Source organism: Lepisma saccharinum, chromosome 3 (assembly GCF_977018435.1).
Source record: "Lepisma saccharinum chromosome 3, izLepSacc3.1, whole genome shotgun sequence".
Taxonomy (NCBI): domain Eukaryota; kingdom Metazoa; phylum Arthropoda; class Insecta; order Zygentoma; family Lepismatidae; genus Lepisma; species Lepisma saccharinum.
In genome coordinates, this window is record NC_139231.1 from 54635059 (window position 1) to 54656117 (window position 21059).

At 37.6% G+C, this 21059-nt stretch overlaps 1 protein-coding gene across 1 annotated transcript in view; it reads right to left on the reverse strand.

Moving 5' to 3' along the window:
• Window positions 1-21059, reverse strand: part of LOC145985050 (KICSTOR complex protein kaptin-like) — a 67007-nt gene that overhangs the window by 38503 nt on the left and 7445 nt on the right. Inside the window, exons 2-7 of the mRNA XM_083118571.1 lie at window positions 13526-13764; window positions 12148-12230; window positions 9559-9738; window positions 6501-6667; window positions 3402-3592; window positions 478-568 (exon numbers count right to left, since the gene is read on the reverse strand). Of these exons, the coding sequence (XP_082974697.1) occupies window positions 478-568; window positions 3402-3592; window positions 6501-6667; window positions 9559-9738; window positions 12148-12230; window positions 13526-13739 (926 nt within the window). The 5' untranslated portion in view covers window positions 13740-13764. The remainder of the gene's footprint in view (window positions 1-477; window positions 569-3401; window positions 3593-6500; window positions 6668-9558; window positions 9739-12147; window positions 12231-13525; window positions 13765-21059) is intronic.

Below are 21059 nucleotides of genomic sequence, written 5' to 3' on the forward strand. Positions count from 1 at the left end.
TGTAATCACAATTTTTTTTTTTTTTGTTTTCCAGAAAAGTATTGGCCAGTATCAGTAAATAAATTCCAATCATTACTTCCTGATACCATTTTAACTGATATCAGCTGATACCGATATACAGCATCAGTATTGGCTCAGTACTAATATTTATGGAACTCTAAAAAGACGCTTGTAAAATTGTCAAAACATTGATTAATAAAAAGTTTTGTCACAACAAGGCAAAAATATAATTTTCATTAGTGCTACTATGAATGTGACTATACAGACGATCTACAAACAATTAAATTCTGAAAGCAGCAAACTCAACTGGTTATTATTTGTTGAAGGTTTGTTCAATCCCCACCATATCACAAGAAATAAAAACTATGCTCTTTTGACACATAGTGTCCAATTTTGACTATATGCTAATCATATATGAATATACAAGATGTGTAATATTATGTAGAATAAGAATAAATATGCCCATAATGAACTTACATATATACGACTGAAGACTGAAGAGTATTTGTCACAAGGCAGTGAATATCCAAGTCCACAATATTACGTTCTTCATCTTTCTTGCTTAACCCTAAAATCAAAAGTTGAAAATTAAGATTGCATTTGTAGATCTTAAGAAAGATGCCTGCCCATATGCAGAACCCTGATTTTTTAATGCTATTATTTTCTTTGCTGTTAATTTTTCAATAATCCATGTTCTTATGTGTCCTATTTTTTTCCCACTAAGTCTTTAAGTTAGTAACATGACAAACACACAGAAATGAATAAATAAAGAAAAATGACATTCCTCATGTCTTGGAAGATGAGTGATGCTTAGATGAAGTCCATGAAAAAAAATAATGAAATACCAAACAGCTGGTCAGCATTCAAGCACAGAATTGTAAGTTGGCCCCTCAACTGTTTATTAACAATTCTTTTCTTCTTTTAGAAATAATATTAACTTCCCTCTAAAAAAACTTTGTCTACGTAGATGTAAATTACGAGAAACAAAACTACAGGTTGTACATGATGAACCTCCGGGGTTTCGACGCAATGTTAAAAATAAAAAAATAAAGTTACGACAATCCCGTCTTATGTATTTGGTGCCATATACATGGGCATACCCAAAAGAAACCAAACTAATTTTTTTGTGAACTTATTTATTCACAATTTAAGTACAAACCTTCAATCCCCTTCAAAGTACTCTCCACTTGCATTGAGACACTTGTCCAATCTTTGATTCCATTTTTCAAAACATTTTTTAAAGTCATCTTTTGTGATGCGTGACAGAGCCTCCGTCGTTTTTCTCTCCTCAGCAACATCAGCAAAATGCTTTCCTTTCATGTCACCTTTCATTCTAGGAAACAAAAAAAAGTCGTACGGGGCAAGGTTGGGTGAGTAAGGGGGGTGAGGAACACACTGTTTTGCAATTGTTTCAAAACTTCCAAGTAGAAAGCCTGGTTAACTGTCTGACCCTGCGGAACAAACTCTGAATGGACGACTTCTCACTTTGGGACTTCTTTCAAAGCACGGCCTGCTTCCACGCGGCCTTGTTTTTGTCCAGCAGTCAGCAGTCATGGCACGAATTTGGCAGCCACCCTTTTCATTCCCAAATCGTCTGTCAAAATTCGCTGCACTGAACTCCAAGTCACTCCCGACAGCTCCACAATTTGTTCAATGGTCCGTCGTCGATCTTCGTTGATGATTTCACGAATTTTTTCAACATTGTCATGTGTTCGGGACGTGGAAGGATGAGCAGAACGAGGTTTGTCATCAATTGACATTTCACAATTCTTGAAATGGGAAAACCACTCAAACATTTGAGTTTTCCCCATAGCATCGTCCTTGTATGCCATTTTTAACATTTCAAGAGTTTCTGTTCCACTCTTTCCGAGCAAAAAGCAGAATTTCACAGCTGCATGCTGTTCCCGAAAATCAGCCATTGCAAAAACGACGATCACACAAAACAGCTGTCACTCTAAACTACGCCAAAACGTGTCCTGACCTGCTTCAGCGACGGAACTCTGCTTACAGACTCAGGGAGGTTTGCTCTATGCGCTCCTAGTGGCAAAATGTGGTACTACAAAAGCTCTGCCCACCACAAAATTAGTTCGTTTTTTTTTGGGTATGCCCATGTACACTCAAGTTTGTGTGTGTATGTTTTTTTTAGTTTGCGCACGTCATGCTTGGCAGTGCTGTCATCACTTTTGTGAAAATGGCATCTTCTCAAGAGAAAGCACACACTGTAGTATGCTTTGCGGAGTCAAAATCAATTGTTACGGTGCAGCAAAAGTTTCAGCGTATCTTTAACAAAACACCACCAATGGACAAGAGCATCAGGGCATGGTACAGAAGTTTTCTGGAAATGGGGAGTGTGTTGAAGAAGCCAGGGGGAGGAATGCCACGTGTCTCCGATGAGACAGTTGAGCAAGTTTGCGATTTGTTCATCCGCAACCCACGGAAGTCGATCAGGCAAGCTGCAAAAGAACTGCAAAAGATTTGTCAAGAAATTAAAGTGGATGACAAGTCCAAAAGGACTGACTTTGCAAACGATGTTCTTTCTCACATTGATGATAACCCCGAGTTTCTGAACATAATAATGTTCTCAGATCAAGCAACGTTTCACATTTCAGGCAAAATTAACAAACACAACGTTCGCATATGGGGATCAGAGAACCCCTATGTTCGTTCTGGAGCACATCAGGGACAGCCCGAAACTGTACTTTTGGTGTGGACTGATGCATAACAAGATTGTAGGCCCATTTTTCTTTCGTGAAGACACTTTGTGCTCTGAACAATTATCTGGACATGTTGGAACAGTTGCCTTTATGCAAATTGCACATCATCAAAATATTGTGTTTCAACAAGATGGTTCCTATCGTCATTAGAGTGTACCTGTTCCCCGTGTGTTAAATGAAACTTTTCTAGATTGTTGGATTGGGCAAAGGGCCCCATTCCCTGGCCACCACGTAGCCCAGATGTCACTCCTCTGGGGGTACATTAAGGATGTGGCACGAAGTGGAATACCAGCTAGATATTCTTCATGGCACTAAAGGTGCTAACATAGAAGTGTGGTAATTTTTTGTAAGAAACTTTTTGAGTTGCTCTTTGCAATAAAATTATCAAAAAATGTGCAGGTGTGTTCATTTTAATTTCCCATCACTTCAAAATCCTGGAAGTTCATCGTGTACACCCTGTATAACACTGTTATATGTCCTATTATCTTAAGATTCGAAATTTACATGAACCATGTACTAATGTTATCCATTGAAATAAAAATATTACTTGTGATACGTTCTTCGTCATTTAGTAGTTTCAAGTTTAGTGTTCACAAGTTATGATCACACAGAAGTGATCCAATTATCAGTTGATAAACTTATAATTATTATAAACTGTAAGATGCAAAAAAAATTTTAAAAATGTACCTTCACTCTGTGGATTCCCGTGGTTGAAAAGGAACTCCGGACACTTCACAAGGGGCTCAAGAGTGAAAAAGCGAACTGTAGAAACAGGTCCTTCATACCCTGCAGACCATGAAGATATCAGCTCTCTTTTCAGTACATCAACAACAGAAATCCTCACATAGCCACACTCACAGCCTACAGCAGACAGTCTTCTATGGGTAAGAGAAAACAAAAGAAACTTGTTTTATCAATGTGAAATACGAGGGTGATTCAAGTGAAAACCTTAAAAGTGCAATAAAATTCCGAAAAGTTGTACGATTGGTTTGTAAGTTGGCAGGAGTTATCCTTGTGGTTGAAAGAATGACCAACAGATGGCAACATGATGCTGCAACACTGAAGAAGGAAGCAGCGTCAGTGCAAAGCTGCCCCATTTTCGACATGCAACGCATTAGAGAAGCGACCTGTGACGTGTTATTTTTGAGTAGTGAAGGTGTTAAACCAGTTGAAATTCATCGCAGGATGAAAGTGCTGTACGGTGATTCCTGTGTGTCACTGCAACAAGTGTACGAGTGGTGTAGAAAGTTTGAAAGCGGCGTAACTTCTTTGGAGGACACCCCGCGACCAGGACAGGCACACCGTATAGTGACGAACGAAAACATCGCTGCAGTGGAAGAGCTTGTGAAGGAAAACAGGCATATTACTGTGAAAGAAATAGCTGCCATTTTGGATGTGTGGTTCAGCACACAATATTGTCCATGATGTGCTGCGATTCAATAAAGTGTCGGCGAGATGGGTGCCACGTCAGTTGACTGCTGAATAGAGAGACCATCGCGTCGATGACTGTGAGGAAATTTTGCATTGTTTCCAGGTCGAACGTAATGGACTTCTGGAAAGAATTGTTACAGGAGATGAAACCTGGGTGCACTATCAGCAACCTGAGGCAAAAAGATCGAGCAAGGAATGGCACCATAGCTCATCACAAAAACCCAAAAACTTCTGCACCCAACCATCAGCAGGAAAAGTCATGCTCACTCTCTTCTGGGATGCAAATGGTGTAATTTTTGAACATTAAATGGAAAAGTGAGTAACAGTGCCCAGCACTTCTTATGCAGATCTGCTCCAAAATCACCTTTGCCCTGCAATCAGGAGTCAACGATGAGGACTTCTGACTTCAGGTGTATTGTTACTGCATGACAACCCAACTGCATACTGCCCGTTTAACGGTTGCGACAATCCAGGATATGAAATTTGAATGTCCCATACACCCACCTTATTCACCAGACCTCGCCCCCAGATACTTTCATGTGTTTGGATGGCTGAAGAGGCGATGGGAGGCAAGCATTTCCGAAACAACGATGAGGTGAAAACCACGGTGCATGAGTGACTACAGTCACAACCAAAAGAATTCTTCTCACGAGGTATCCATGCACTTCCGAAGTGCTGGAATACATGCATTGCACATCATGGGGACTAAGTCGAAAAATGATGTATGTATAATTTTTCTGTATTTCCTAATTTGCCTCATAATAAATAATTAATTAACGTTTTCATTTGAATCACCCTCGTACATACTATAGTGTTTCTAGATTTTAATCTTCATGCTTTTAAAGGAACAAAGGAACCTTGGAAGGAACACCATAAAGTATAAAAAATACTAGGGGCATATTGGTCCTCTATTGCTTTATTTTTAAAAATTTATGATGGATGCATCAGCATTCTTAAGTACTCTACTAGTATCAGCTCGTATAGGCATGTATTTGTTTACCAATATAATTGCCAATAATTTTTTCAGTCTAAATATTAGGGATATGTAATTTTGGCTGATACCAATATAAATTTCCAAATGGTCCTTGAAGACCTGAATGGTTCATTGACCTCCTGAATAAATGTGTGTTTCAAGGTGACTGCAGTGCAAGAGAAGTTGCATATTTAGACATTTACTTTATTAAAAAATAGGGCATGGAGATTATCCACCAAAATTATGGCAAAATGATAGAAAGGATATTTATAGATATATCGATCGGTAAAATAATCTAATTTTACCAATAAACCAATACACAGATATGCTTATTTCGGCCCAATAACGATAGAGTTCCAATTAATCTGTCCCACCCCTAGTAAATATGAAGTTTCCTTTTCAGAGAAAAAAAAATTGAAATAACTTGGAGAAAAACATTAATCAAGAAGATGAAGGAACCATACATACTCTTCATGGAGCATTTACAATTTTCTATTGGATCAGTAGAATATTGATTATCAATAGATCCTAGACACTGCAGTAATCTTTGGTCACATGCTGGAAAGTTCAGATCATAAATTTTTGCAGCTTCACCATGAACTTCATACAGCTGCATTCCTCATTTTTTAGTCTGAGATTATCCATGAGACACTAATATGTCCTCACGTTAACATGAGTTAATACAGTAGATCCTCGATTTTATGTTTTTCAGGAGACCCAAGATGGAAAAAATCCAGGAAAATGTAAAATTGGGGAAAATTTTATAACATTTTGCTATGTTGAGATCATGAATGTGTAATGGGGAAATTTTTAAATCATGGAACATAAAATCGGACTTCCACTGTAAACCACACTATACCACCATTTGACATGTTCAGTTTTCTTCCTTGTTCCCCACATCTAATTTACAGGAGTGACTTTTGTCCACTTTATGCACAAGTAGGCTAATCAGGACTGGACCTACAGTTTAAAGTAGTATCAAACCTGGGAACGTATGATTACACATTGATGACATTACTACTATGCCATTGAGGAGGCACTCTTCAGTACAGGAACATTCTTGTTTATTTTGTATTACAACTCGTTTTATTACATTTAAATTCAGGCAATATTTTCGTCACATCACAGAAATACAAGTTGCAATGCTTATTTCAAACTACATTATTTTCATTTAAAAATAAAATCCTCTTCTGCAGCACTAAATTAATTTAATCCTTTTTTTTTTTGTTTGTTCACTGCTACATCTGATCTCTACAGTATTGCCACTAGCATGATAATTATACCATATATACAGGAAAGCATACAATTTATGTTATGATCATTACTAGCAACTAGGTTTATAAATTTGTAACTGCCAACAATAACATAAAAGAACCACATACCTGTTGTATTCCTTGCAATAATGAACATCAATCCATAAAACTATGCTCGGCATGTCAACAAATTCAGGAAAGTACTCGGTTACATCTACCTGACTATAACAATGGTTTAACTTGTCTTCTCTAAACATGTGGATTTCCTCATCACTTCCAGAGAGCAACCACACAATCTGAAATTGAGCGTAGTATAATGAACAGACATAAGGATAAAAACTCTATATATATGATTCTTTTTTCCCCCACAGAGCTCAAGAGACAAGATCCAGACTCATGTCTCCCTCAACATATCAAAACATCAGAACATATTATTGCCTACATTACTATTACACAAATATAGCAGAAAACCCAATGAGTTATTAAACGTTTTATGATACTGTCTACAGTAATCCAACTCTACGCACAAACCAAGGACAAGTCCATCAAGTTAGGCATCGAATTTCAAAGAAAGTAAAGTATGGAGAGAAAAAAAGGTCTTAAAAGCATTGCACTACTGTATCAACATAAACAATATCGGATGAACCTGTCTGGAATTAAATGTATCAACCATGGTCTAAATTGTGATACACTTCTTCATGAAATCACTGCAAATAGATTGTGATCTGCATCTGAAATCCATAAATAAACATCCAATTGTGAATAATCATTCATGACCACAATATACAAAATATACAGTGGTACCACGATTTTACAATTTCCCCCATTATACATTTTCATGCTTTTCACATTTTTCCATGTGGGTCCCATGAATAAAGTAAAATTGAGGTTCCACTGTATATACACAGAAAAAATGGCTGGGGTTCAACTTACAGATGCCCAATGATGGTACAATTCAAATAGTACAATAACGTTTTCTCTCTAAATAATTTGGATGTAAGTATGGGCTTGATCTACATTCATTAATCATATTAATCAGAACATTATTATTTTTACATTTAACTTCCTTAAATATGGGTTTTGTATTCAAAACATCCACTTGTGTGTGAGACATTAATGTAACTTTCTCCAATTTTCAGATGTTTATTTCATTATACTATCAGTAAAAAATGTTTACTAAATCAATGGGAGGTATGTGGACCTGTTAAATGCTGTTCTTCTGTACCTTATTACACAAAATGAAAAACTTTCCATCCAAAAATGTTTTTTTTTCCATTGAGTTGGGTGTTTTAAGTCCATTTTATGCACAGTAAGACTAATCGGGACTGGACCTACAATTTAAAGTGGGATCCGAACCAATATGTGCCCCACCGGGTATCAAACCCAGGACCCCTTGATTACAAAGTGACAACGCTACCACAGCTCCATCAGGGAGGCCCTATCCTAAAATGGATACAACTCATAATCTTTACCTTCTGTTACTTATGTGAAAGTCATACAGGGTGGTCCATATGTCTTGTTACCCCCCCGAATCAATATCTTGTTATCTCTAATTCAGTGTTTCTTTTGCAGAGATGGCTGACACAAGCTCCTACAATGTAGAAGAGCGCCTTGTTGTCAGTGTTTGGGCCCATGAACGTCCACATACCGGCAAGACCATGGAGGATGTGCGACGAGATTTCACAAGACGATTCCAAAAAAATGCACCACCAAAAGTGAGAATACTGCGTTGGGAAAAGAAACTGTTTATGTTGGGATGTATCAAAGACAACCCGAGGCCTGGTGCACCAACCAAAAGACAAAGCACATGTACAGGAGTGGAGGCATCTGTGCTTCGGTCACCACAGAAGTCACTGCGCAAACGGTCTGCTGAGCTTGGAATCCCGAAAACAACAATGTTACGACACATGAAGAAGGATCTTGGATTGAAATCCTTTAAACCAGCAAGCGTCAACGAGCTCAGTGATGATGACATGCGTAGACGACATGCAGCATGTGGAAGAATGTTGGAGGTATTTCTGACACTCCCGCAGCGGGCTGACCTTTTCTTCTCCGATGAATGCGCAATATATCGAAGTGCACATGCAAGGAATGTGTATTTCTGGTCCAAGGAAAATCCGCATTATTACGAAGAGCTGGAAAACAACCCCCCACATGTGATGCTCTGGGTCGCTATGTCCGCTAAACACTTGATAGGTCCCTATTTCTTCGATGGCGTAGTCAATCAACACTCCTATCTCGCCATGTTACGGGGATTTTTTGTTCCACAGCTCCAAAGAATGAATCTCCTGGGACGTTCCTGGTTTCAACAGGATGGAGCACCGCCCCACTATGCCATCGCTGTCAGGGAATATTTAAGTGAAGTGTTTCCCAATAGGTGGATAGGACGCGGATCGGTACATCATCCGGCACCTCTGGATTGGCCTCCCAGAAGCCCTGATCTCTCGTCTTGTGACAATGCCCTCTGGGGCATTATTAAGGAAAGGTATCACAAGAACGATACCAAACAACAGAACAATTAAAGGACGCTATTAGGGCAGCCTTTCAGACAACAATCACAAAAAATTTGCTTCGTAAAATCTCACATAGGTCATGGCGCCGTGTCATTTTGTGCCATGAAAATAATGGTGGTCATACTGACCTTTTGGATGCGTGAACAACATCCTGGTTGACGCTGAATCCATACGTCTTACAAATTGTTATATTGTTATTATCATAATATAAAATTATGTACAATTGTTGGTGTCACACGACATATGGAATGAATGGCTACCTTACACTTCATTATATTATATTGTATTATTATAAAGTTGTATAATTATCAAGTTATGTAAAATTATGGGGGTAACAAGACATATGGACCACCCTGTAGAATATTTTCTTCTTCAAGAAGTCTATTTTTCATCTTACATTTTTGCCAAAGAACTAAACAATGTTCTCAGATTTTGGGTAAAACAAAGTATAATCCAGACTTAGGAAATGTGTTGTTGGCAAAATTAGTGAAAATTTCGTGCTTAAGATTTTATTTTGCATAATTTCATGACAAAACGTGCAAGAAAAATACACTTCTCAATTTTTGGAAAATCAAATAAAAAATAAAACTGCAGGAAGAAACAAGGATGGCCTAAACATCCTTTGACCTTGTATGCTTCAGCTCAATGTTGTACATTAAAACATGTTCACTTACCTCCCTGCTTGGATTATCTTTAGCTTCCACTGGGAGTTCTGTGTGATACAAGTGGTAAGGAACAAAATGTAGCTCTAGTGAGAGGCAGTTTTGTGCTACACTATCCAAATTAAATTCCGAACTTGGTTCCCAGTCTGAATAAATATTGAGGTAGGTTTCTGGGGAATTGTCCCCACTTGACTGCGAACAAAATAACAATCATTTCAATACATTCTATTAAATTCTCAAGTTTCACATTTTCCTCAAAATATTTATAAATAATTAGGCATGCGCTGATACATCTATAAAAAGATACTGAAACTCTTCCACATTCTCAAAGATACAAGATGCTTGAAAATTGTAACTGTTAAAACTTGTCCGGAATATTGATTAATACAGTAGAACCTTGGATAAGTATTGACTGGTATCTGTGAATAAATAATCACTGAACTTTTCAATACTAATATCACTGGTATATTGGCATATTCCAATACATTGGCATTGATATAGAACTAATAAAAATACAAATTTGTATTTTACAAGTTGTTTTATAATTACAACATAGTGACATCAAAAGTTTTCTAAATTATCATTCTGCCATTTGATTTTTTAAGTCACAGGACTGGACTGTAAAAAGGAATAATTAAGAATCATTTTTTTATTATCAGAGTGGTAAGGAAATAATGGAAAATAGCATGGAAATACACCACCAACAAACACCCTAAGAATTCACCATGTTATGAAACATAATCCTCCCAAAGATCAGCAAGTCTGCAGATGCCATCACATCATTACTGGTAGGACCACAAGAAAGTTGGCGAGGAGTGCATTAGTGAATGTTTTTCCCAGAGAGGAAAGTGGTCAGACTTCAGAAGATGCATTTGTCTGATGGAATCATGCTTCCAATCAATATTGAAATGAGTTGGATTTATTATTGTTCCGGTAAATAATGGAAATCAATCAACTAGTCCTGCCATGGTAGGAAATAGATAGAACATAAATGAAGTGGGCAACAACACAATATGTTGACTATGAAAGGTGACCCAAGATGTTCCCAATCAAGCTGAAGTTCTGTTGGGTTTGCAATGACAAATGGGTCTTGTATGATCCTGGTACAGAATAACACCTCACCAGTTCACCAATGGTGGTTCCCTTCTCCATAAAGCTGCGTGTTTTGCTGGTATAGTTACTGGCAGAATATAGCAGAACTAACCACTTGATTAAATGGCAGCAGCTCATAATGCTCGACACCCCTGCACAACTACAAAATACAGAGCAGTTTCCTGTTCGGGTCGAGTTTTTGCTGAGCAGAGGGAGCATGGTACCTATTTGTCCAATTTACACATGTAGGTAAGTTTGTGCAGATGTGTAAGCACTAAAGTGCTGCATCGAGGCCTTTTTGCTTGATCGTCTAAAAGTTCGAATGGACGACGTTAGATGGCTTACGGAATTGACAGTTTCTTCACTCAAGCGAATAATGGTCGAACAGGCAAATGATCGATACACACTCAAAGCCCTAAACCGTAATTTGTCTGTAGTGATGGGCTTCAAATATGGATCGTGAAGTGAAACAAAGGCATCATCTTCATGTTAAAATGTACTTTAGTCTATCTTACAAATACATAGCAATATATGAAAATGAATAGATGATTATGGGCTGAAACTAAGAGGACGATTTCTACATATATATCTGTATGATTATTGTCATATTGTAATAATATTTGATATTCTATATACTCGAGCGTATCACACTTGAGCATGTGGGATTCGATCGAGTATGAGCAAGCGAAAGTGGTCACATGCAGTACTCCAGTAATCACTGTGGAGTGTCACCTGAAGTACCTGTATTGGTACCTGGGAGAATTGTTCCCCATCTTCTTGTAAGTGCTTTTATGTATTCCTGATCCAGTTCTGCAGGACATTCATTGATTTTCCACATTATGATCACCTGTTTAAAACTTTGCATACTATCTGTACCAGGTCCATTTAGAGATGTCACCATGCAACAGTTCTTTAATTCAAAGACATTTTACAATTATATTTTGTTATTTAGTTTTGAGCATAATCTGAAAAGAATGAAGAAAATTCTGTTGTGCTACTCTGTTCAATTTTGATGTTATTTTGTTTGTTATTCGTTACTATAGTGACCGTAAAAAATTGTGAATATACTAATGTGATAAGTAACATTTGAAAAGTTAATTTTATTTAAAATATTGCAACAAATTGCTCCACACTGGGGACAGTTGCAACCATCATCAAATATGATACACAACATCTGAAACCATTCTGCAGCAGGAGTGTTGTTTTTTAAGTCGTAGAGCAGTATAACTCACTGCAAGCATTCCAGTGTCTTGGTCGGTTTTCGCAAACCAAAACACACGATTCTATGCAGCATGAGTCATGCATTACCAGCCCTGGGTTTCACTCTTCTCTCAGCTTGCTGGTGTGGAATGTGGGCATCTTTTGAGCCACTATTTTCTTACCAACCTGATATATTTACTAGGGATAACTGATATAATTTTTTCAAAAATAGTAAGAAAGCATTAACATAAAACTAACATTGACAATGTACTTATACATATTTTACACACGCTGATAGAAAGTACAAACCTTAATAATTGTAATTCCTATCACAAAGTCATTACTGGTATCAGACTTATTAAATGCATCGATTGATATTATTTCAGCTCCACCTAAAGAAAAAGAAAAAGTGTAAGAGGGCAACACAAAGATACTACATGTATTCTTATTACCACCATTAATCCAGACAAAGCTATAACATAGCACCTTCCTTTTGTTACCCTCTGAATACTTTCAGATCAAAGTTGATCCTTCCATATCTTTTACCATGTCTTGTTAATAATCCATTCAGCCATTTAGAAGGAATAACGTTGGTCCAAAAATTTAGAGGATAACAAACGCAAGGTATTGTAGTTATTTTCTAGGTTAGTTACAATGTTGAAGACCCACAGCATATAATAGTGACATTTTTATGACTACTTAAGCTTTCCTGGTAAAGAGATAAAATCAGACACTGCAGATTAGAAATCTGGTTGATCCTATGTCGTAACAGTTTGGCACATTCATTGAAAAAAGGTTCTGAATTAAGTCAGGTGGTCTTGAGAGGTCTTGCGATATCAATATAAAATTACCACATAAGCCAATGTGCGTATTATACGGGTAAACACAAAGTGAACTAACTGGAAGGCCATACGATACAGTGAGCAAGACGATGACTTCTTGACTTTACGCCAGGTGATTTTCATGCATTCCTGCATCTGAAATCTTTATTGCTGGCCTGAAGTTCAAGATCACAACTACATCAAAGAAGCAATCAGCACATGGTTTGCATCACAGACAACACCATTCTATGATGAAGGGATACAAAAATTAGTGTCCTGCTACGACAGGGGTATTAACAACGCTGAGAAGTGCTACAATGGTGGTAACTGTAGTGAAAAGTAGTGTATCATATGTACATCAAATGACAATATACATGATTTTATATATATATATATATATATATATATATATATATAAATATATTCGTACTATGGGAATGAGAGACGAGGTAATAGATAATACAGGTACTCAAGTTTTCCGCGAAGCTGTTTTAAGTAATTTTCTATTAATTTTGGTAGCCATTGCCACAATCCTTGTTGGAATTCATTATATATCCTTACTTTTTCTTAATAGCCAATGTTCGTAGTTTCTAGCATATTTTTCTTGCCATCCTCCGTGGCAGAGTGATTAGCACAGCATGCTACGATGCCAGTGGTTCTGGGTTCAAATACCGGCCTGGGAGTGTTACATGTAGTCATCAATTCATCATATCGATAACTCATCTTCATCTTTGCAATTAGTCAAAAAGTGGCAGAAAACTGAAGTAAACCAAATCAATCAATCTAGCATGTTCTTAACATAAATAAACTATCATCATGCAACTACATACGTAGACTCTATGCTAAATTAAATTATGAATACATACTAGGAATGTACGTGAAAAGAACTTCCTTCACAGCTGGCTTCAGAAATCCTTCGGCATCTTCTATGAACTCAAACGAGAAGATTTTGCGCCTAAGTGATGCCACTAGGATTTTGTTTATTCCTTCCGACATGCAAAGCCTTGTGAGAGAGTAGACATTTCCTTGAGATGGCAACACAAAGTAGTGGGCATCGATCACATTGAGCAAATTTGTCATGTGGCTGCATTAGCTTTTTAGGAACCTGCAAGATACAATACAGAGAAACCCTCTTGATGCAGTGTAAAGTTGAAAAAATATATACAATGCAATATGCTATTTTTTCCATATTTCTACCTGCTATACCTCATTCCTTTGTGGAATGTACACTACAACTTATGATTATTACCACTTATACTTCTTAAGTAGTATAAGTTAAAGCTATTGGACTACAAAGATTTGGGGGGGGGGGGACATGAAAACTTGGCAAATTTATGACCCTGTAAAAGTATTTTACGTTCAGGACCATTAACATTAGAAGTGGTTATTTTGACTGCTTTCAATTCTCTTTCCCCCACATTTTTTTAAGTTCAACGCAAAAATTCTGAAAGAACTTGACGTTTTATTATTTCATACCTTCTTTTGACGAGTGTAATTAGTTTTAACAATTTTCTAAAACTAGGGGGCAATGGGAGGTCATTACCCTAGAACGACAACGAGCAGTCATTTTGAATGGCATAAGAAATCCATTGGTTAAAGTGCCATTGCACTCTCATGTTATTGTTATTTTCGACAGCTGCTCTCTCTCTGTAACATGTTTGATTGCATGCAACGGTTGTTGCTCGCAGCTTTGTTTTCAATATGAAATTGTCGCGATTAGAGCTATCAATGTTCCTTTGTTCTTCGAACTTTCATTCACAAGTCAGTACTCGTCTTGATAGGATGTCGGGGGGTAATTGGGCAGTTTCTCGAGCAATCTGAGGAAGAAGAGGGTTTTTGAGTGAAGATTCAGAAGGGTCGGATCCAAAAATATTGTCTCATCCTCTGCCATCATCTTCCAATGAGCAGGCAGTGGTGAGTGACTAAGAAGACGCCATGGTCCTTCAGACAGCGGCAAGAATGTCTTCACACACCGAAGAAGAAGCAGGAGTTGCACAGGCTGGTGTAAGGAAGACATAGTTTGGAAAATACACTTCGGTTTGGGAGATCGTCACAGGTAATGATCCCGTGGCTGGCAGAGAAGCTGCCATAAATGTACTGAAAGTACAAGGTGATCCTACAAGCTACGCCAATAGAAGTATTTGTGAAGGGGAAGTTTCAAGCGTTTTTCGCCTACTGTTTGATGAAGCCATGTTGCGTATAGTTCTGACGTGTACAGAACTAGAGGCACACGTCAGCTTGGAACAAACGAATGTACCCTAACAGGCACACGTCAGCTTGGAACAAACGAATGTACCCTAACGTTGAAGGAACTAGAAGCTGCAATCTCTCTGATGTATGTGAGGGGCTTTCACTGTGCAAGGTGAATATTAGTTGAGAATATGTAGTCTCAAAGCTGGGCAGTCAGATTCTTCCGAAACACAATGTCAAGAGATCGCCTCAAGGAGCTATTCAGATAATTGTGTATCGACGAAAAGACGTCTCGAAAGAAAAGACTAAATAAAGACCGTCAAATTTGCACTGCTGACAGAAGTTTAGAAAATAAAATGTAGAGAGTGTGTAGAGAGTAAGTCAAGTGCTCCCCTGTGCTTTGTACCAAACCATGAAGGCGTATAGGTGGTCTGGAGTTAGGGACCAACAATTTCTTCACAGCCGAAGGTGGGGGGGGGGGGGGGGGGTGATGTGATCATCACCATGCTTCTGGCAGCCTTTACCCCCCAGAGTTTCCTCCAGGTACTCACTTTATACGAAGCTGGGTGGGTGTCGGAGCCGTTTGAACAGGTGGAAAAAATTCCAGTTCCCCCACACCAGGGATCGAACCCGGGTCTCTTGCATGCTAGTCAGATGCCATGTCGACTGTGTAGTGTGTGCAAAAATAAAGTACTACAATACAGTAAAATGTTTTTCTCTCTTCATGTTGTAGCTTTCATTTCAAAATTGCATTAAAAACTTATGGTGCTCAAAATGATGCACTAAGATGGTTTATTTCCTCGTTCTAGTGTTAACAAGTTTCTTAGGGTAAATTTGCAAGGCCCTTCCTTCTTCTTGGGAATTGATATTATGCTGATATTTCAGTATTAAGATGAAATTCAGAATAATCATTGTAGAATTTAAATTGTAGTTTGTACTTTACTGAAATGATTCCACAAACATTTCTATTGAATGATGTACATGATATACTTCATTGTCTGTACTATTTTATTCATGAATATTGCAATGTAAAGGTTATCACAATCAACACAGCATTTCTGGCATTCTAAAATGTTTCTTGCTGTAATCTTTACATTACATTACAACAGGCATTTAGTCAGAATATTTCATTGGAGAGAAGGGGTGAAAAGATTAATTTAGTGCCAAAATTATGGTTTTACAAAACTAATTTCTATAGTTTTTACTATCTTTTTGCTTATCCAAATTTGATGAGAGAGAAGAATACATTAAAACAGAGATAAGAGAATTAATAATTCATGTAAACATAATAAAATCATTCCTAAAACAGAGTTGGTTAAAAATGAGGATGGGTGCGGAAAGTGGAATATTAGTGTCAGTGTGTTTGTAGTGTGCTAGTTGATGCGCTTAACCTTGCAAGCATGTAGCATGAAAGGAATGAACTGATGGTATGTATCTATAGTTCTTTATATATTTTTAAAGAATTAATATGTTGTTCTTAGGCATATTCATTGAAGAGATTCTCATCAGATATTGGCTAGATAAGTTCCTGATAGGCTTCCAAGCTTTCAAGAGCAAATGTCAATCATCATAGATTGAAGTGCACAGTTACAAGTGGTCCAGAGTTAGGTGGAAGGGCAATAGGGTGCTATTACGTACCTGTATCTCAATATTTTGGTACACAATCACCAGCCAAGTCCAAATTCCTTGTCCCTGATCAGATTTTCCTTTTCCTCCCAACAAACAGCTCTTGCTTCTTATCTCAGACTGGCTTTGTTTATTTCCTGAATCTCTTAAATCATTCGCTGCTAGGAAGGTTTTAAGAAGTATGTTGCGGATGCTACATTAAATGTTGTTAATACTTTATCCTTGTCATTGCTTTAATTATTTTATACCACAAATTTACATCTTGGAGTTAACTGTGACAATGAGGATGAAGTTCTTAGCAGGTTTTATGGTGTTAGTGATTCAACATTGTCCTGCACCACAGACTTGTGGTGCAAGGCATCATGATTTGGGCCAGGCCCGTAGCTAGAGGGAGGGCAGTTGCCCCCCCTGAGACAATGCCTTGCCCCCCCTGTGAAAAATACAAAACACATTCCTACCTGGAATTCTCACTAATCTTTACAATTATATCCTGTATTATTCTAGCAACATAACAAAGACATTTATTGATTTTGTGATTTATGAAGGTGTGGGGGATTCCGTATAATGTCGTATCAGGATTGTGGGGAAAAATTCCCTTCCAGATTCAGACATTTTGAGTAGTCTTGTATTAAAGGTGCCTAATGTATTTGGATGTTTTTCTTGGATGTGTTGCTATGAAGTTTGAACTGCATAATTTTTTGTTTCCCAAGTCTACCTTTTGGGGATTCATGTGATATAGAGAGGGAGTGGATATTTGAATTTTGTTACTTAGCGTTGCTTTTCTGCCACATCTAGCTAATCGTGACAATGCGCCATGACGTGAAATTGATGAAGAGACACTCACAAACAGTGCTGCAACCACAGGGAGCAGGGGCATTGTGCCTCCAATCTTGGATGGAAGTCCAATCTAGGGGGGGGGGGGGGGGTAAACATTGAAGTAAAGAAACATGATTAGCAGAATCTAAGAATAGCAGGACAAATGGAATTAATTTTCAAGTGTTTCTTGCACTTTTTTTCCAGATGGCTAAGGGCACTTGCAGGGGGCACAGAGGGGCAATTGCACCCTCGATTTCAAATTTTATACAAATAAAAGTACATTTCGTAAAATTTTCTTGCTCGCAGTAACAATGTCTGCTATCCTTACAGTCCAAGTTCAGAGCTATAGGTAGGGGGCGGCGGGAGTCAGCCATGGGAGCCAAAACGATCTAAATGAGATAAAGAAAAGTTAAAGAGTATGCCATGGTGCCCCGTGAAATTATATGCACCCTATTAAATAAATATTGTTTTCAGTTTGCAAATATTTGGATCTAAAGATTTTCCTGCTCGCTTCGATGCCAATACGATTCTTTTCTGTAATGCATTCTAAATTACCCGAGAGAGAAGTAAGGCCAGATATATATACTTCAGGTTGTTGCTGCTTAAATGCATGAACAATTCTTTTGAGAAAAAGGAGCACACACATTTGAGAGACAATTTGGCGGAGGAATTGAGCATTTAATGTATTTAAATAATAAATTATATATATATATATATATATATATATATATATAACAGTTGGGCTGAAAAGTTCGTAGGCTGACTCATAGATGGCGTTACTAGAATTAAATCCATGTGATTTTTACTTAGTACTAACCTTCAAAAGATACGTGTATAAATTTCACAGCTGCCGGATAATTAGTTCGTGAGATATAGCATTGTGAGTGAAGCAGCTTTTGTTATTGTGAAAAAAATGAATAAAAAAGAATTTCGTGTGTTAATAAAGCATTGCTTTTTGGCGAAAAAAAATACTGTTGAAGCCAAGGCTTGGCTTGATAAACATTTTTCGGACTCTGCACCAGGAAAATCAACCGTTGAGAAGTGGTTTGCTAAATTTAAACGAGGCGAAATGAGCATCGAAGACGATGCACGCAGTGGACGCCCCAAAGAGGCTGTTACCGACGAAAACATCACAAAAGTCCACAAAATACTTTTAAATGATCGTAAAGTGAAGTTGATCGAGAAAGCTGAGACTTTAAAAATATCAAAGGAACGTGTTGGACATATTGTGCATGAATATTTGAACATGCGAAAGCTGTGTGCAAAATGGGTGCTGCGCGTGGTCACAATCGACAATTCACCGTGTCACAAATCAATGAAAACGATGGCAAAATTATATGAATTAGACTACGAATTGCTTCCCCATCCACCATATTCTCCAGATCTGGCCCCCAGTGACTTTTTCCTGTTTGCAGACCTTAAAAAAATGCTCGCTGGAAAGAAATTTAGCACTGATGAAGAGGTAATCGCCGAAACTGAGGCCTATTTTGAGGCTAAAGAGAAATCGTACTATAAAAATGGCATCGAAAAATTGTATGACCGCTATAATCGTTGTATCGCCCTCGAAGGCAACTATATTGAATAATAAAATCGAATTTTGTCAAAAAATTTTTTTTTACTATGTTAGCCTACGAACTTTTCAGCCCAACTGTTATATATATTATATTAAAGAAACTTTGAATACGTGCACAATTTAGCATTAACATGTGTTTTCTTATTTTACGTTGCTCCATGTTGCAAATGTGTAAAATATATGTTGTACATGAAAGTTATACGTGTCATATGTACAAAAAGAATAATGTTCGTCATGCATATTCTGTCTTTCAAAAATACAGTTTGTGTGCTTGTTTTCCATTACTAGCTGTAGCTAATATGAAACTGAACGTGTTGGAAAAATATTTCAAATCATTTGTTCAAACACAAATGCTTTATCACCGACTTCTACCCCCTTTTCCATGATTTACGACAATAATAACGGATTTTAATGCTACTATTATTACTACCACTACCACCACTGTAATACTATTATTATTATTGGCACGTTTGTCCTGGTACTTCACCCCCCCTCTCGAGATAAAAATTTGTGGTTTCGCCTCTGCTCACAAAGAACACTCATGCCCAGGCTCGAACCCCTGGCTCCGTAGTGTGTTATCAGGGCCGGATTAAGGCGGGTGTTATTGATTCTGCAGCAATTATGCCCATTCTTCAAATAGACCCACATGAAAACAGACGTGAGAATTTTCCGAAAGCTGAACAGTTTTCTTTTGCTATACTAACCTGAAAATAAATCTTAGAATGAAATTTGGAGTCCCGATTAGCCTATTTATGTTAAACTTTATATTTGTATTCTTTGGTAGTCCGAAAGGTTATTATTGAAATATTGTTATTTGATGTTGCTCGAACTTTTTTTGTTCGTTGGAGTTTCAAGATATCATCCCTTTACTGTTACTTATCACTTTTGGAGGAGGGAGGCAAGTGCCCCTCTGTACCCTACTATATCTGTCGATGCAACACAATATATTGAAAGTTTGCCCCCTCTAGGATTGGCTTCGCCCCCCCTACTAAGAATTCCTGGCTACGGGCATGATTTGGGCTCCGGCTACGGGACATTCGTAGGTCCAAGGCTCCTGGGGAAAGCGTAACAACTTTCATCTGAGATTTCCGCCAGTGTTTGGGACCGCTAGCCACCCACCATCATGAGGAAATTGAGGAGCTACAAATGAGTAGTGTAACCCGGTCATGGAAACCTACAATATCAACTGGGAGTTTGTCGCTGACCACACGTCACCCAGAAACTGGTTGGATGATCTGGCCAGCAGTCAATAGGTAGGCCCGGGCCCTCACAGTGTGTTTCGCCATGGGTTATAGTGATTTGACATTTCGTCCACTGAGAATGTAAATGTTCTATGTAGAATTTTTCATTTTTTCAGGAGAGCCCTTTAAAGTTTGAAATGATATATTTCTTTATCACCATTGCACTGAAAGTTTGTATCATTGCAAAGGCTGATATATTGAAGTGTCTCGAAAAAGAAGTATTTGTTTCGATAGGTACTTGTGCTGTAATTAATTATGGTGCTTTAGTATTATACAAACTACCTTATTTCAGGCCATCTCTTTTCTGTCCTAACATAACCTAAATGACTCATGTTTGCGAGGGAATATAATTTAATGTAGACAAATGAAGTAGTCCATATAATACTAAAGTACCTTAATTGTTGAAATTTCAGACAGAACAATGCATTCTGGAAATGAGATGGAGATGAAACAATTTCATTATAAATTTCTCATTGTAAAATAAATAATTCATATTTTGGGAAATCAATAGTCAAAAGAATCAAACTTTGATTCTACTATTATTCAACATTTTTGTCTGTTAACAACAAAAGTAAGAACCGAAGATCACTACTATTTCTAAGTAGTTCCCAAAAGTGACTGAGGTTTGAATGCAAGTGGTTTATCTCATACTCTGATGGTACTTGTTGTTGGTTGAGGAAATTGTCATAAGCTTTCATTGGCTGTTGAAGTTTACATTCTCGTAGCTGCTTCCAAATTCTGTACATGGTCCAGAAAGACTCTCAATATATCAATATTGGTTGTATGGAGGCATCAGATAATAGCAGAGATGAAACAATTGCATTCTAAATAGACCACAGCCGAAATATCTCTTATTTGTTTACAATTTGGAGATAGAACATTTGCATTCACATTGGACGATTTATAGATTTGGCATGCTAGGTTTACTTGCGCATGTACAATACCAGCATTTTA